Source organism: Cucurbita pepo, chromosome 8 (genome assembly GCF_057944985.1).
Source record: "Cucurbita pepo subsp. pepo isolate OVF chromosome 8, ASM5794498v1, whole genome shotgun sequence".
Taxonomy (NCBI): Eukaryota; Viridiplantae; Streptophyta; class Magnoliopsida; order Cucurbitales; family Cucurbitaceae; genus Cucurbita; species Cucurbita pepo.
The window spans coordinates 699,961-717,282 of NC_141805.1; the positions used below are offsets into that span (position 1 = coordinate 699,961).

The 17,322-nt window shown below is 37.5% G+C and overlaps 3 protein-coding genes across 3 annotated transcripts; 2 read left to right on the plus strand and 1 right to left on the minus strand.

Moving 5' to 3' along the window:
- Nucleotides 1–303: 303 nt before the first annotated feature.
- LOC111801076 (uncharacterized) lies at nucleotides 304–4,731 on the minus strand. The gene is made up of 9 exons (XM_023685045.2): nucleotides 4,513–4,731; nucleotides 4,337–4,385; nucleotides 4,119–4,207; nucleotides 3,979–4,035; nucleotides 3,782–3,844; nucleotides 3,628–3,693; nucleotides 1,822–1,908; nucleotides 1,174–1,267; nucleotides 304–1,033 (listed from the first exon to the last, which is right to left on the minus strand). Exons 1-9 carry the CDS (start codon nucleotides 4,615–4,617, stop codon nucleotides 501–503), a joined length of 1,143 nt encoding a protein of 380 aa, XP_023540813.1. The 5' UTR covers nucleotides 4,618–4,731; the 3' UTR covers nucleotides 304–500.
- A 1,334-nt stretch (nucleotides 4,732–6,065) lies between these two features.
- Nucleotides 6,066–11,039, plus strand: LOC111799599 (uncharacterized). The gene is made up of 8 exons (XM_023682999.2): nucleotides 6,066–6,422; nucleotides 6,910–7,282; nucleotides 8,426–8,536; nucleotides 8,634–8,732; nucleotides 8,847–8,957; nucleotides 9,049–9,352; nucleotides 10,062–10,201; nucleotides 10,286–11,039. Exons 2-8 carry the CDS (start codon nucleotides 7,145–7,147, stop codon nucleotides 10,820–10,822), a joined length of 1,440 nt encoding a protein of 479 aa, XP_023538767.1. The 5' UTR covers nucleotides 6,066–6,422; nucleotides 6,910–7,144; the 3' UTR covers nucleotides 10,823–11,039.
- Nucleotides 11,040–11,791: 752 nt separating this feature from the next.
- LOC111799664 (RNA-binding (RRM/RBD/RNP motifs) family protein) lies at nucleotides 11,792–15,685 on the plus strand. The gene is made up of 8 exons (XM_023683096.2): nucleotides 11,792–12,041; nucleotides 12,134–12,231; nucleotides 13,122–13,173; nucleotides 13,385–13,455; nucleotides 13,818–13,908; nucleotides 13,985–14,060; nucleotides 14,667–14,745; nucleotides 14,959–15,685. Exons 1-8 carry the CDS (start codon nucleotides 11,903–11,905, stop codon nucleotides 15,313–15,315), a joined length of 963 nt encoding a protein of 320 aa, XP_023538864.2. The 5' UTR covers nucleotides 11,792–11,902; the 3' UTR covers nucleotides 15,316–15,685.
- The last annotated feature ends 1,637 nt before the right edge of the window (nucleotides 15,686–17,322 follow it).

The following is a 17,322-nucleotide window of genomic DNA, read 5'->3' on the forward strand; positions in this document are numbered from 1 at the left end:
GTAGTGGTTTATTATGAAAATAAAGTTGTATTTTTTGTGACAAATTTAAAAAATGAATTTCAATTTAAACAATGATTGGTTGTAAATAAATAATTAGTAATTAACTTGTTTGTTTGTTTAGTTATTTTATTTACAGTATCATATAATTCATCAGATGCACGTTCGCTGAACTTTCAAAACCAAACATTTCCTAATAGATTGAGTTTTTGAAAGAAAGAACGAACTCGAGTCTCAATGGTCACCTACCTGGTCTTTGCCTATATCCATTGATACTCTACTAATGTGCATTAGAAGCTTGACAAGTATCCCAAACTAAGATGAGAACATTCTCTATTTTGTAGCAAAAATGTCATATTGCTTCCTGCTAATTTCTCGGATGAAAGTGTTACAATTTGAATGATAATATAACAACCTACTGGACATTATCATAAAAAAGAACTAAACATGATGTTCAGGCAGAAAAAACTTCATTCTCATTGCTAGCTTAGTATAATAATGTCTTAGCCAGAAGATGGATGAGGTGGTGGAATGTGATTCGGAGGTGGCGGTGGGGGCATCGACGACATTTGCATAGGGGGCCTTCCCTGCTGCTGCTGCTGCTGCATTGGCAGTGGTGGTGGTCGCCAAAGAGGTGGCTGTCCTCCTCCCATTCCCATTGGTGGAGGGATAGGCATGGAATGACCAGGAGCCTGAGGTGGTGGCGGAGGCATGTTTGGGGGAGGTGGCCGAAATTGCTGAACAGGGGGCAGCATCATGGAACCCGGCATAATTTGACCTTGTTGCTGCGGCTGACCCTGCCAGGCTGGTGGTTGTCCAGGCATCTGCATAGGGGGGAAAGCCACCCCTTGCGGTGGTGGAGGACGTATAGCAGGAATTGGGCTGGGAGCAATGCCACCATTAGCGAAGGGGCGTGGTGGCATCAGAGTTCCCATCGTGCCGTTAGGCTGTGCAACCTTTGGAAGTGTCGGAGGGCCACTTGCAAACAAAGTGTGAGGTCTACTCTTCTGGGGATTGCTAGCAGCCAATACTCTCTCTACAAAATAGACAAAGCCACACCAGAGATAAATAAGCAACGACAACGACGATGATATCCTTCCACAGATCACTAGGTTCAAATCTGTTCATAACCTAAAACAATTCCATAAAGTTCACGGATCAGCAAATAATTCTTACCCGCAGGTGTGCCGTGTCGTTCACCCTTGGTATCTTTCTTATAGGCATAAGAAACCGTTATTTGACGATTACAAAGATACTGGCCATTCATTGCCTGTTAACGACAGCAACCACAGAACAAGAGAACAAAAGTCAAAACCATCTGGAGATAAAAGCTTGAACCGAAGCCACGAAGGAAATCAACTGATAAAGAAGCTGAGATTTCCACAAGAATAGCAAACAAAACAAAATTCATGGAAAGTGGAAAGAAAACCACGAAAACAGGACCTAAGAGCTTAGAGGGGCAATGTTTTTCACTGTTTCCATGTTTAACCAATAGAGAACTTTAGCACATCTTGAAACCACAAACTTCAATAAGAGAGGTGGAGGATTATCTTTAATCACCTTGAAATAAAGAAGCAAAATCTTTCTAATAAGAATCTTCAAAAACATCATCTTTTCAGTAGCTATTCAAAGGTTGCAAATTCAACTCCATACTACTCAAGCTAACATCAGATGGTAGCAATAAAACACTTCTTTCACTTCATTAACATTTAGGGGCACTGAAGGCTCCAATGATTTAAGGGAAGCTTATTATGAGCATCATATAGTATCAAAACAGAATGACATGCGTGCAGAGATCGACCAATAAGAAAAGAAAAGACACACCTCAATTGCTGCATCAGATGCTTCAAAAGAGTCGTAGCTAATAAAACCAAACCCACGTGAATTTCCCGTATCTGGATCTCTCATAATCTGGTTAGAAACACGAAGATATTTGAAGTGTTAGAACACAAAGTGCATAAAACTCAGAACTTTCATATTAAACCGTTCTGATACATCCCCAAAAAGAGCCGAGTACACAGAAGATACAGAGAACTAAAGATGAAAAATAGAGCATACAAAAAGAAGTGATCTTTAGTTAAAAAATAAAGGAACAGCGTGGTGTCTTATGCACACAAAACTCTAGTTCTGCGTTGCTCTTGAAGCATGGAAGGAAACTGATCTGATAGACGTTCAGTAAGAAAAATATAGACGCCTCCCAACAGCCATGATGTTATTAACCCCCTAAAAGGCCAAACAAATTTCCAATCTGGCGTACCTAACTACAAGAACTTCAAGAGAATAATATTATATAGAAAGCCAGGACATAAAACTAGTCCCATTTTCACAAACATTATCATACTGGTAAGTACTAGTAAGATGTACTAGCCCACATGGAAGAAAAACCAGTTACAAAATCCTAGAAAATATACAGTAAATCCAAGTAATACACGAAAATAAAATAATAATGGAAGAGAAAACATTTAAAATGATGTTTTATTAGGAAAGACACTTGTTAAAGAGAAAAGAAACCAAACCATAAACTGGCTGCTAACAATCACCATTATGCTTGAAATAGGAGAGACATGTCAATTTACTTCAACCAAAGAGGCATTATACATGAGAAAGAAAGATAAAACAAAAGAACGAGAAATTGGAAAATTACAGTGATCCATATAATAATAACGTCATAACAGTATTCTACTAAAACACCCTTCAAGTAAGATGCCAGAAAGTGAACAAATACTGTAATTCTTCATTCTTTTTTTTTTTTTTTGGGGGGGGTGGGGGCAAGAAATGGATTTACTAAATACAATGCTACAGTTCACAAAAGCAACTACAGAATCTTATGCGGAGTGGCCATGAAATAAATTCTACAAATTTAACTTTTAGACATGTATAAATGCATTGTCTACTTGGCTAAAAGATTTCTAAGATCTTGTCTTCCCTTCCCCTTATCTTGAACTCCCTAGACCTTTTATTGGACATCAGAAATTCAAGACCAGTTTTATAATCCAGAGCAATCTTTTGGCTAAACAGCCAATATTTGGTAGGAATGAATTTTCAGGATTCACTTCATAATCATTACAAAATCACAAAGAAAGAAATTAATAAAGGTTAAATTACAAATTTAGTCTCTATGGTTTAAAGAAGTTAGAATTTAGTCCCCATGGTCTTAAGTGTTAGAAATAGTCCTTATTTATGAGAATTTTATCAAACCATAGAGGTTATTTATGAGGTCTTATCATACCATAACGACTAATTTCTAACTTTTAAGACCATAGAGTTTAAATTATAATTTTTTCCAAACCATAGGGACCAAATTTTCCTATTTATGATTTAACAATAAATAAAAGCCAAAAATAACCACAAACTTCCAAGGTTTAGCAGCCCCATAAAAGAAAATAAAGGCTAGAGACGAACTATGTTCAACACGCTCCAGAAAAGATACACAGCCAAAGATATCGTATACATGTGAAATGTACTAAAAGGCAATGTCATGGTTTATATTTTCATGAAGGGACTTCACTTCATTAAGTTGTAATAAGATTACTTCCTTAGAAAGTAACTAGTTTGCTTGAAAATGAGCCCTAATCTCCTAAGATAAACAAAACATAAATGAGTGATGAGGTTTATAGGAAAAGTTATAACCTTAGGATTTGTCACAATGACCCCAAAAGCACTGAAAGTATCGTAGAGGAGCTTTTCATCGACATCCTGACACAAACGTCAAGGTTTAGTTACCTTCGTTAAATCATTAGCTTGCAAGTCTTCCCGTTATAATCATGATAAAATAACTACTCACAGGGTCTAGGTTTCCTATGAAGAGATTCGCTCCCACATCCAAACTCTTCTTGTCTTGAGACGCCTGGAAATATGCAATGCACACATAACAAAAGTAAGATATCAATTTTCATAAGAATATAAAATACCATCTTCCTTTGCTAAGCAGAAAATCAAAACGCATCCTAGCACAGTTGAAAGAATAAATCCCCTACACACCTTGTTTACACGAATTGGCTTCCCGTAGAGCTTAATCATATTCAAAACCTTAATTGCCTGCAAAAGCATTAAGAATGGAAAATCAAAATAAACACATAACTAGGAGGATAAAAAAGCGCAAGAGTCCCAGCGTTACTTACATAATCTGCATCTTCCTCACTGCGAAACTCAATGAATCCATATCCTTGATGCAAGTTAGTAACTCTATCCTTCGGAACGTACACATTAACTGCAAAATAACAAGTGGACACAAATTTTTTCAAGGAAATGCTCAAACCAAGAAGGAAAAAAGACAGCTCAAACAGAGTCTCCATAAATTCCAAAGACTTCACAAAACGAGAGAAACGAAAGAACGCACCAACTGGGCCGGCTTGAACAAACAGCTCCCAAAGCAACTCCTCAGAAACCTACAAGAAACACAAAAAACAGAAAAATAGTATAACAAAAACAAAATTAAATGAACATAGAAACCCTAGAGGAGGGGATTTGAAGATGGATTAGTTGAAAAAAGCAGGGAGGAAGAGAACAAAGGACCTGGGGATCTAGATTGCCGACATAGGCAGTGGCGTCTTGGTTCCTCTCGGGGGCGTGCTGGCCGAGCAGATTAGCTCCGACCCCCGGCGCTATCTTCGTCGTCATCTTCTCCGGCAAGTCGGTGAACCAGTTGCCGCGTTTGGGGATCAGAAACTACAATCTAAAACCTCTTGCAGACTGGGGAGAGTCGAAGGAGTTCCTACGGGGTTTTGTTTTCTTAATTGTTATTTTGATTTTCTATTTTAAAATAAAAAATCACTTTTTTATTTTTTTTTATTTATTTTTCATATCAAACTTACACTACCGAATTTTGTTCCCTTATGAAAATTAGGTTTTTTATTTTATTACAATAAATATAATTAATTTAATTTTTTAGAATATATATATATTTAAAATATTTAAAATATTTAAAATATTATTATACAAAATTAGTGAAAATAATTAAATTAAATTAATTAAAAAAACAAAAATGACGAAAAAAAATAAGAATTAATGAATAAACATATGCAACCTTTGTGTGCGTTAGTTGTCCTCGAACTACATTGCATTGGAAGAGGTTCGGCTATAATATTACCTGTAACTAGTCCAATCAATATAGTTACAGCTCTGATACCACTTGTAATAATCTTAGTCAATTTAAGTTCGAATATGATACCACCTGTAACGATCCTAGTCAATATAGGTTTAGCTATGATACTATCTGTAACAATTTTAGTTAATTTAGGTTCGACTATGATCCCCCATATAACGATCATAGTCAATATAGGTTTATCTATGATACCACCTGTGATAAGATAAAGAATCACTACAAGGGGAGTAAGATTCGGATTACCTTGTTGATCGAATATCTCAAGGCAAGAACATTGTTTGAGATTCGAATCACTCCACAAGTAAGATCAATCATGTCTAGCTTGAATGATTCTTGTTGATGAAATATCTCAAGGCAAGAACACTTGATTGAAATTCAAATCACTCCACACGCAAGATTGATCATGTCGAGCTTGAATGATTCTACATGCAACCGAAACTACATAGAATTGCAATGAAACTTAGTCATTAGCTAAAGAAAGCACAAATGCTCATTTTACTATATTTTACGAGTTTACCTACAAATACAACATACATGTCTTTATATAGCCTCAAAATGAAACTATTAAAGGCGTTCCAAGAGTGGTAACATTCATAATTTATGACCATAATGAGCCACAGCCTTAAAATACATTAACTCTAAATTACTCTAAATTGTAACCCACCGAAAATTTATAACAATCAAACTTCATTCTTCTTTACATCTTTTGATAATTTATAACAATCAATGTGACATGTATTGAAACATCTTTTGATAATTTTGACAACCTTTCCTTCACATCTTCATTGAAGTATATTGTATGATTGATGTCTTTTGGTTCATATCAACCTATAATTCAAAATTCGAGCCATTACATTCGCCTAGCTTAAATGGGTTAGAGTTTCAATTAGGTCCTTCCATTATATATATATATATATATATATATATATATATATATATATATCATATAATGATAGCCATAGAATTGGCAGACTTTTCCGTTGAATGCACACAATCCATGGGAAAAAGGTGCAAATTTCAAAGCAAAAGCAAAATCCGGCGCGAAGGATCGTGGGAATGCACCGTCGACTGGCTACCATTTCCGCCACTTGGGTTCTTCGAAACCGACAGATCCTTTTTCCTTCTCATTTTCTCGCCATCCACGCCCCTTTTTCCGCCATTTCTTCTTCTTTTCTCCTCCGTTTCTCTCTCGTTTCGCTTCTTTTCCAGATATCTTTCTTCCCTCTTCTCTCTTTCTCTGGTTTCATCTCTGTTTCTGGGGGGCCTCTTTCACTTTTCTGCCAGATCGTTGCGATATCGAATTAAGAATCCTCACTCGTCGGTGAGTTTGCTTTTTATACCATTATTAGAAGTTGTGATTGCTGTTGTTGATCGTTTTTTTAAAGTCCAGTATGTTCTTATTTCAAATCCATTGGTTTTGATGAGGCATCCCATCGCATGTTTTCTTTTATGTATGGCTTTCTGATCTTCTGTGGGTGATGCTTTATTTCTGTAATTTGGTGGTCTGGGCTGCTGCTTGTTGATAATTAAAGAATGAACCCCTTAACCTTGCATTGAAATTTAGACGCTTAGATGGCATTATTTCCATGACATTCCATAGAAAGAGGGATTCCTAGTATCGATGTTAACCATGTTGATGGATGATAAAATTTTCAAATACGTTATGTGAACTTGGCATATATCAAACGGAACTTTAGCCAATTGTTGTAATGGTTCAGATTGTCCTTTTCTTCTACTATGAAGTGTTATGTAATTTGGTGGGAGCTGTTTTTTCATTGAAGTGTCAGAATAATATTTAATTTCTTCAGCAGGGTGAGGGTTTCTAAAGCTTGATTAAGAACAGGGGAAAACTTAACTTGCTGATGCAGAGAGCGGGCTGTAGGTTGGGGACTTTCCTAGCTGCTGCCATTTGATTTTGTGGTGGAAAGGAGATATAATATACTCATCCATCTTCTCTGAGATCTCCTTTTCTCCCTCTACCATTTTCCTCTGTCTTTCTTCCTTGAAGGTGTGGTTAGCCTTGCCATATCCCAATTCGAAGATATGCAGAAGCCTCAAGATCAACGGTCAAGGCCTTCCAAACCCACTACTATTCATAGCTATGCTCAATCTGGGAACATTCTTAGCCTTCAAAAGCTGCTCCAAGAGAACCCTGGTCTTCTTAATGATAGAAATCCTGTTGTATGTTCTCTTTCTTGAACAACTTTTTGGCATTTTTATGAGTTTTTGTTATCATTTTCATTTCTAAGTTTGTATATTTGTTCATCGGGAAGTGACTTTCTTATGTGAATCTGAATTGATTTGGTGATATGTGTGAGATAAAGGACTTCTTCATTGTTCCTGACTTTGTATGCTTGAAACTGGCTCCGTATGATTATTTTGGTGCTTTAATTTCATTGTTGGGCAAGAATTTCTGGAGTATATAACTTTTATTTGACCATTATTTCCAATATCTTCCATCCAGGATCTTTTCAGGTGTTTTTGGAGCTTATTTTGCTCTATTTTATTTTTCACATCTGAAGATTTTATTATTAGATATATCCCATGTTAACCATCCATTCATCTCCTTTCTTCCTTTCAAATATGAATGCTAATGATACTTGCTGGCTTAAGACTAGAATTTCAGTTTTCATTTTGAATACTCTGTCTCCATTTCATACTTTTCTAAGTAATTCAATGAAGAAAATGGTGCGATATATTCTTTGAAATTAACTCCAATGCTGTTTTTTTTTTTGCTCATGTGAGATCTCACATCGGTTGGAGAGAGGAACGAAACATTTTTTATAAGGGTGTGGAAACCTTTCCCTAGTAGACGCGTTTTAAAACCTTGAGGGGAACCTCGGAAGGGAAAACCCAAATAGGACAATATCTGCTAGCGGTGGGCTTGGGCTGTTACCAATGGTATCAGAGTTAGATACCGGGCCGTGTGCCAGCAAGGAGGCTGAGCCCCAAAGCGGGGTGAACACTAGACGGTGTGCCAGCGAGAACACTAGGCCCCTAGGGGTGGATTAGGGGGCCCCACATCGATTAGAGAGGGAAACAAGTGTCAGCGAGGACGCTGGACCCCGACGGGAGGTGGATTGTAAGATCCCACATTGGTTGGAAAGGGTAACAAACATTTTTTAGAAGGGTGTGGAAACCTCTCCCTAGTAGACGCGTTTTAAAACCTTGAGGGAAAGCCCGGAAGGGAAAGAGCAAAGAGGACAATATTTGCTAGCGGTGGCCTTGGACTGTTACAGCAAGGATTCAAAATATAGAACCAATTTATCTTGTTATTTATATTACCTTCGGAGTGAAGCTTATGGATTTCAATGCCTACTTCAGATGGGACAGACACCCCTCCATGTGTCTGCAGGCTATAACAGGGCAGAGATCGTAAAATTTCTTCTTGTCTGGCAAGGTCCAGAAAAGGTCGAGTTGGAAGCCAAAAACATGGTAGGTGTATATATTCTTTATCGCGGTAGTGTTTTTCGTGAAATTGAACTGTAGTGCTCAATTATTGGGTAGAGCTAATATTCTCTTCTCTCTGCAGTATGGAGAGACCCCATTGCATATGGCAGCAAAGCATGGGTGCAATGATGCAGCACGGGCGCTACTCGCTCACGGCGCTTTTGTTGAAGCCAAAGCAAATGTGCTATATATATTGCCTTTTAGTTATCTCTTCTTCATTGATTCTGCAATGAAATACATGACTCATGGTGATTTGTTGGCTGAAATGTCTGCTTTTGTGTATTCCTTTATGCAGAATGGGATGACACCATTGCACCTTGCCGTCTGGTATTCACTCCAATCCGAAGACTGCGCCACTGTCAAGACATTGCTTGAATATAACGCCGATTGTAGTGCGAAAGATGACGTAATCCTTCAATATTTTGCTTGCAATATTCTCTGTTCGCCATTATACTCCATAGAAAATGGTACTAAATAGGCTTGTCTCTTAAATGCAGGAGGGTATGACTCCCCTAAGCCATCTTTCGCAGGGCTCGTGTAGTAAAAAGTTGAGGGAATTGTTGAACCAGCATTTAGAAGAGCAGAAAAAGCGAAAAGCAATTGAAGCATGCAGTGAAACTAAAGCAAAGATGATGGAACTCGACAATGAGCTCTCGAAAATCGTGGGTTTGCACGAGCTTAAGATCCAACTCCAGAAATGGGCTAAGGGAATTCTTTTAGATGAGAGACGCAGGGCCCTTGGCCTCAAAGTTGGCATAAGGAAGTCACCTCATATGGCATTTCTTGGCAATCCTGGAACAGGTAATTACATATAGGAGGCAGAGTTTGCTATAGCTATTTTGTTCCTATTTTCTAAAAATGATCCGACGTCCCTCAAGAATTCCGGTAAATATATCCGTTTACGTATGGATTTTCATTAGCATACGTAATACTAGTTACTATGGCCTACTATGACCCCGGTTGATATCGGTTTGAGTTCTCATTTTTGAAGATTAAGCTGGTAAATGCTACTACGACCCATGAGTTTCTTTGTTTTGTTATATACTTTTTACGAATGTTTTCAAAATTCAAGCCAAGTTTTGAAAGCTAGAAAGAGTAGTTTTTGTTTTTGGAATTTAACTAAGTATTTGATTTTAACCCTACCAAACGAAGCTTAACTTATATTGTAACAATCCAAGTCCACCGCTAGCAGATATTGTCTGTTTTGGCCTGTTACGTATCGCCGTCAGCCTCACGGTTTTTAGAACGTGTCTACTAGGGAGAGGTTTTCATACCCTTATAAGGAATGCTTGGTTCTCCTCTCCAACCAATGTGGGATCTTACATATTTGTGACAATACCAGTCTATATTTATATGATTTTGGGATTGTGAATATCTGGAACTTTTATATCATAAAGCATGCATTCTTTTTGGATGCTCGGTCATATATGGTCGCTTAGCTAGTCGTGCTAGCTAACAAAACTTGTATTTACCATTATGGTTCACTTATTGTTGTTATTATTTTTGAAAGGTAAGACTATGGTAGCTCGAATACTCGGAAAATTGCTTCACATGGTTGGCATCCTACCGACAGATAAGGTAACAGAAGTACAGAGAACGGATTTGGTTGGCGAATTCGTTGGTCACACCGGTCCGAAAACCAGGAAGAAGGTACACCATGCGTGGCTTTTAGCCTCTGTTTTTTAAGTCACTTGGAACATAGCTTTATGTATGGATGCCACCTCTGACTTTCAGATCAAAGAAGCAGAGGGCGGAATACTTTTTGTCGATGAAGCCTACCGACTGATACCAATGCAGAAATCCGACGATAAGGATTACGGTTTGGAAGCTCTGGAAGAGATCATGTCCGTCATGGACAGTGGGAAAATCGTAGTCATATTCGCTGGTTACTGCGAACCGATGCAGCGCGTAATATCTTCAAACGAAGGATTTCATCGACGAGTAACCAAATTTTTCTACTTCAATGACTTCAATTCAGAAGAATTAGCAAAGATCCTCCATATCAAGATGGATAACCAAACAGAGGATAGCTTGTTATATGGCTTTAAGTTGCATCCTACGTGCACCGTAGAAGCCATTTCGGAGCTGATCGAGAGAGAAACGCAAGAAAAGCAGCGTAAGGAGATGAACGGTGGTTTGATCGATCCAATGCTCGTAAACGCCAAAGAGAATTTGGATGGCAGGCTGAGTTTTGAGTGTATAGACACAGAAGAACTGTGTAGTATTACAATGAATGATTTAGAAGCAGGCCTTCGTTTGCTAACAAAGTAAGATGAGTTGGTTCATGCACAAACTATCAAATGTTCTTTGGAGCTGTTGGCAAGCTGAAAGGCCATGCTTGTGGAGATTTTAGGTGATTTGAGAATGTTCTTTAGGATTTCTAAAGAAAAATTAATTTTTATGATATCTGTAACGAACTCTATGTTATAAATTTAAATTTTCTCTTATCGGTGGAACTCGAAAAATGGAAGAAAAAGTCTTTTAGATATCATTATTTCTTTATATAGTCCTCTCTTTCGAAGTTTTTAGAACGCGTTTATTAGAGATAAGTTTCTACACCCTTATAAACAATGCACTCGTCCCCTTCTCCAATTGATGTGGGACCCCCAAATCTACCATCCTTTGGGGCTGTACCTCTCGTTCCCTTCTCCAATTGATGTGGGACCCCAGATCTACCATCCTTTGGGGCTCAACCTCGTTCCCTTCTCCAATCGATGTGGGACCTCCCAAATCCACTACCCTTTGGGGCTCAGCCTCTCGGTCCCTTCTTCAATCGATGTGGGACCTCCCGAATCCACCACCCTTTGGGGTTCAGCCTCTCATTCCCTCTCCAATCGATGTGAGACTTCCCAAATTCACCCATCGGGGCTCAGCATCTTGTTTCTTTCCCCAATTGTGGGATCCCCCACAATCCACCACATTCGAGGCTCAACTCCTCATTGGCACATTGTCCGATGTCTAGCTTTGGATACCATTTGTATCGCTTTAAGCTCACCACTCGCAAATGTTGTCCTATTTCAGGCTTCCATGTCTAGCTTTGGATACCATTTGTATCGCTTTAAGCTCACCACTCGCAAATGTTGTCCTATTTCAGGCTTCCCCTCAAAATTTCCTCAAGCCCACCACTCGCAAATATTGTCGTGAAATATTGTCCTATCTCAGGTTTCCTTTAAAACGTCAAATTGGAATCATACACTAGCTGAAAAAAAAAATTTAAAAGCACATTTTTTTGAACTTGATTATAACTCCAAACAAACTCGTTGGAGTGTTGGTCAATTCTCTCTCTACTCTGTAGGTAAAAATCTCGGCTGAAACGAGGGGGAGTAAGACGACGAGTGGGCTTCGCGCGCCATGAGCGGGAGCAACGTAAGCAAGGTCTTCTACGCCGAGAATTACCATCCAATTCAAGCCGGCAGCATCGACGGCACCGATATTCTTCCCCACGACAATGCCGTCTACCGAGCATTGCTATGTTCCTCTGCTGGCCTCTGTAAGTCTCTTGCCTCTAATTTTCAGCGCCAGTTTGTATTTGTTGATGTTCTTAAGCTTATTCTAATCGACTGTTGGGTCTGGTTTCGGCAGATGATCCCCTTCGCGATCCCAAGGTCTTCGGTGACCCTTATTGCACCCTCTTCGTTGGTCGCCTTTCTCATCTGACTACCGAAGATAGTCTTCGTAGGGTATTGTCTACTGACCTCTCTAATTGCTTATTATTGACTGATTCTGATGAGTTGATATGAATTAGTTACCATTCGGATCGTGGGTGGAGGGGAGATTAAAGTATAAAGGAAGGAGGGAGTTGAAGGATTCTATGTTCTTGATAAATTTTGATACGGAAGAGACCTTAGTAGCCCTGATAGGGCAATTTTTCCCTTACAGAACTTGTTGGTTGGAACATTTGAATGGCCACCATAACTATGAAGGTTCTATCTTGAGTTTAAATTGTACTAACTTTGTGCAACGTAGGGTTTTGGCTTCAAATAGTTTAGCTACATCTTAAACTTCAAGATGGAAGCCTTTTTAGAGGATCCCGTATCCAGCACCCCAACCTAAAAAAATGGCATAAAAAAGCCTTATCTAGGTTGGAAAATGTGAGATCTCACATTGGTTGGAGAGGGGAAGGAAGCATTCCTTATAAGAGTGTGGAAACCTCTCCCTAGTAGACGTGTTTTAAAACGTGAAGCTGATGGTGATATGTAATGGGACCAAAGCGGACAATATTTGTTAGTGGTGGATTTGGGCTGTTAAACCGTTTGAAGCTTAACACAAACTAAGCTTTAACAGCTATTTCCTAAAACGGTAAAGATTAGATTACTCAAGAGGACTGAGGAGAGAGCATCCATTCAGACTGTTTTGCTCATGATGTGTAGCCTTTCTTTAAAAAAACTGACTAGAAAGGAATTGAGCGTATTAGAATTTTTCTCGATCTCTGGATTCTCAAAAGCTTGCTTTCCTATTTTAATTACTTGCACTGTTGCATTTGATATTGCATCTATAATTTACTGCTTTTCTTTTTGTTTCCCTTTCTTCATCTCATCGGCTGAAAAAAAAAATGAATTTCATCTTTCAGGCTATGAGCAAGTATGGTCGGGTTAAGAACCTACGCTTAGTCAGACACATCGGTGACTTTCTTATCTAGTTCTGAATTTGATCTTTTATTTGGTTTTGGGTTTCCTGATTAGTGGTTTGGTGCCCAAAAATTGGTCACATTTCCAATATTCGGGATATTTATACTATAAACATTTTTTACATTTAACAGATTACTCTGTTCATATGTTCAACGGATGGAAGAGACAATAATGTTTCTCATGAAATGTGTATGATGTTTTGCAGTAACTGGTTCTTCACGTGGTTATGCTTTTGTTGAATATGAAACTGAAAAAGAGATGCGACATGCATATAAGGTGGTACAACTTCTCGAGTCCTTTAATTTCACCTGAGTTTATCCTTGTGTTCTTGTTTTTGGTTTATATTTTTATTCACTTTCTGTATGGTGCCTAATAGCAATCAAATTTGTGGGATGTGATGTTATATTGCATTTTCTTCAAAGATCACTGGGTTTTTTCTTAATGAACTATTGATTCCTGTTGTTTGTCCAACCTTTCCTGTATCTCTTATCATTCATTCATAGAAGTTCTCGGTCTGATCATTCTTGGAGAAAAAAAAACCTCCAGTTATTTCATTTTTTTCTTGAGAAATACAATAATAAGTTTGTTTTGGTGGCAAATGATATTGATGTCTGCTATAAATTAACTTTTTTCTTCAGGATGCTCATCATTCAATGATAGATGATTGCGAAATTATAGTTGACTACAACCGACAGCAGCTAATGCCCGGATGGATTCCACGGAGATTAGGTAAATAAAAGTTCTATAGGTTCACAAAATATTACCCCTTAAGTCTATTTGATTGTATTTGTGCTATTTGTAATAGGAGGGGGACTTGGGGGTAAGAAGGAATCTGGACAACTTCGATTTGGAGGAAGAGAAAGACCTTTTCGAGCTCCCTTGTATGCTTTGCTTCCCTGATTATATATACTCTCTACTTTCTTTTGCATGGATTTTAGTTCTGCTTCATCGATTCTCATGTAATGCGAAATAATCTTTTGTTGGCATATAAACATGGTATGGTCTGAACTTCTGTTATACTTGTCTTCTCCCAACACGTCGTTACTTGATCGGTCATTATACACCTTGAACTTGGACTCAGCATGGTTGTAGGCTTTCATCTCATGTTGTACGCCTGTCCCTGGAATATTCTCCTTCCTGTTGAATGACTGTTCTTGATGATGTGATTCCTCACTATTTTATCCTTGATTTTGCTTCAAAAAAGTGTTCTGCACCTTGAGTAATAAAGTTATAAGAGACATAATGATAATATGTCCGAGCCCAATCGATAATATGTAAATTCCTGTTATTTTCCAATCTTATAGTTATAGCAAAGAACTTCAATCATTAGGTGGCTTTCTTTTACTTCTGGTGACTTTATTTGCTTAATCAGGGCAGGGAGGGTTTGATCAGGATTTTCTTAATCAGTTTCTTCATTAGTCATTCTTTTCGTGTGCATTTACGTCATCCGCTGACTCAACGTCTCTATCACATACCCTTTTGTGCAGACGTCCGATACCTCATGACGATTTGAAAAGGCTTGGCATTACTCCTCCACCTGAAGGAAGATATATGTCCAGGTTTCAGGTAACTGTTAAAACAAGGAACATATAAGCTTTATGAACTTTGATTTTCGTACAAATTGAAGAACCTTAATGTGTGTTCACGGTGCCGATCTTCTGCTCTTGTACTTGATATTTTGTAACGCAATGAACGATCACTTGACTTAAACTGAGGTCAGGATACTGCGACACCAGAAGTAATAGATTTTTTGTTGGTTCCTTGTTCGTTCTACTTTAGGTACCTTCTCCTCCGAGAAGAGAAACAGATTCGGTACGTAGGATAGAAAGCTCCGGTGTGAAAGATTCCGTGGAGAAGGATGGACATAGTCGAAGTAGTTCTACAGATGGAGATGATTGGTCTCATACGAGGAGCCCTGATGGCTACAGAGGGGGGCACTCTCACAAGGGGAACTATGAGAAGATGAAACATGAATCTAGAAGGGGTTCAAACGACAAGGAAGATTATTATCAGAGGAGCTCTTCTGAGAAGGAAGATCGTTATCAGAGGCGCTCATCGGACAAGGACCGATCTCGCAGAAGGGATTCTAATGATAGAGATGATCACTCACGGAAACGTCACAAATCTCGCAGATAGACTCTCCATTATCCCTAAATTTTCCCAGTTTCTATTTAAGCTATTCAACTAATGCTCATCTGAGGCATGCAGGCATTTGAGGATGAACTTGATTGCTTAATACACGAGTTCAGGTGACGTATTTGTACCGAATAATCTGCTGCTGACAAATGTCGTCCATCCATTAACCGAAGGGAACGTTATGAAATGATCACATCGCTTCAAGTTATTCTGAGTATCTACCAAAGGCCAAAAAGTTCCTAAAAGAGGTGAGGATATGGTATTTGGTTAATTTAGAAATATGTAAGTATATAGGTCCTGTGAGTGTTATGATGAGAGGAATTTCAAGAACAAGTTCGGCAACAAGCAATATGTTGGCATTTCAGTGATACTCTATCTCTCGCAATGAATGTAATGTCTTATGCCCAAGATTTGAAATCTAGATATAACGATCCTTGCTTAAGATTCAGAATTTGGATTTGACACTTGATGGCCCCGATACTCTCCTGCATCTCCTACAACAAATAATTACATGGAGTTCCTGTGATTCAGTGATCGAAAAGGAAGGTGCTAGTGATTTTCAATTTTTTTTTTAAGCTTGTTGGTGTACTTTCAATTCTTTCAGTTTTTTCTTAATCATCCTATCTTTAAGATTGCTCTCATTCGGATTTGGTATCGGTTTATTCATGTATCGCTCATTCTACTAGCTTCCACCTTGGTTCATCCCGAAACTACATTTTACTAGGAGAGGTACCGCTCTAATACCATTTGTAACAATTCATACTTAGGATTTGGCGCATGATGATCTTAGCATTCCCCTGTGACATGGACACGTTACTTACTTTTTTAGAATAAAAATTATTCTCACATACCAACGTGAGTCCTTCCAGCTTCTTTCGCTGTCATGAACAGAGATGTAATCAAGTTGGCTTTATACAAAAATATACCTAAGGCTCATATTCGGTTCAAGAAAATAAAACTGACTCGACCTGCGTTGGGATATGTCAGATCGGTCAACGTTGCCATAAAATAAAAATATTTAATTTCAACGCTCATGCTATATTACAAATAAAAAAATTTAATTTTAATGTCATAAAAGAATCAATTATTAAAAAATCCAACTCTATAATATGAATAGTTATTAAAAATAATGTTAACAAAAGGGCTATTTTGACAAACATGCTATATAGGTAGACTGTAACTCTCTCCTTTATTTTTTATTTTTTTATTTTCCAATTAGAAAATTTATATAAAATAAATAAATAAATAAATAAATGAACCAATGATTATAATCAACTGCCAACCTGCCATTCAATGATTCTCCCTTTTGCATCTTTTTTAACCTAATTTTAATTATAATTCTCCCAATAATTCCCAATAAATTAACTAATAAAAAACTCTGCAATTTGTCAAATTATAATAATAATTAAATAAATCACTGACAGATTTATATTATTTATTTTTATTCCGCCTTGTTAATCGTGCCTCTAAACCAATTAATACCTGACACGTCGCAAATTAAGCCCACCGGTTTTGTCCGGGTCAAAATGGTAATCTGTAGACGCTTATTAATGATTGAACCTCACGTTACAATCCATAGGGCAACCTTTTCTCTCTCTCAAATTATTATTATTATTATTTATTTATTTATTTATTTAAATTATAAGGTTACCAAACTTTTATAACCCTCCACTCTAATTCTAAATTAAAAATAATTTTACCCGTCAAAATATATTAGTCATAAGTTCGAACATAGAAAGAGAAATGGCCGCAAATTTCAAGAGATTCGAGCTAAGAAACTAGGTATATTCCTTCCACACGACATCTAAACAACCAAAATCAACTCAACCGTGATATTTAATTAGACCGAAAAACGATAATAAACTTTAAAAAATATATCTTAAATTCTTAATTTTTTTTAAAGAAAGTTTCTAAATTTTTAATTTTGTATTTAATAAATTATTAAATTTTATTAATATTTTAAATAAAACAGAGATTTAAAAAATTCTAGCAGCGTTAAATTAAATT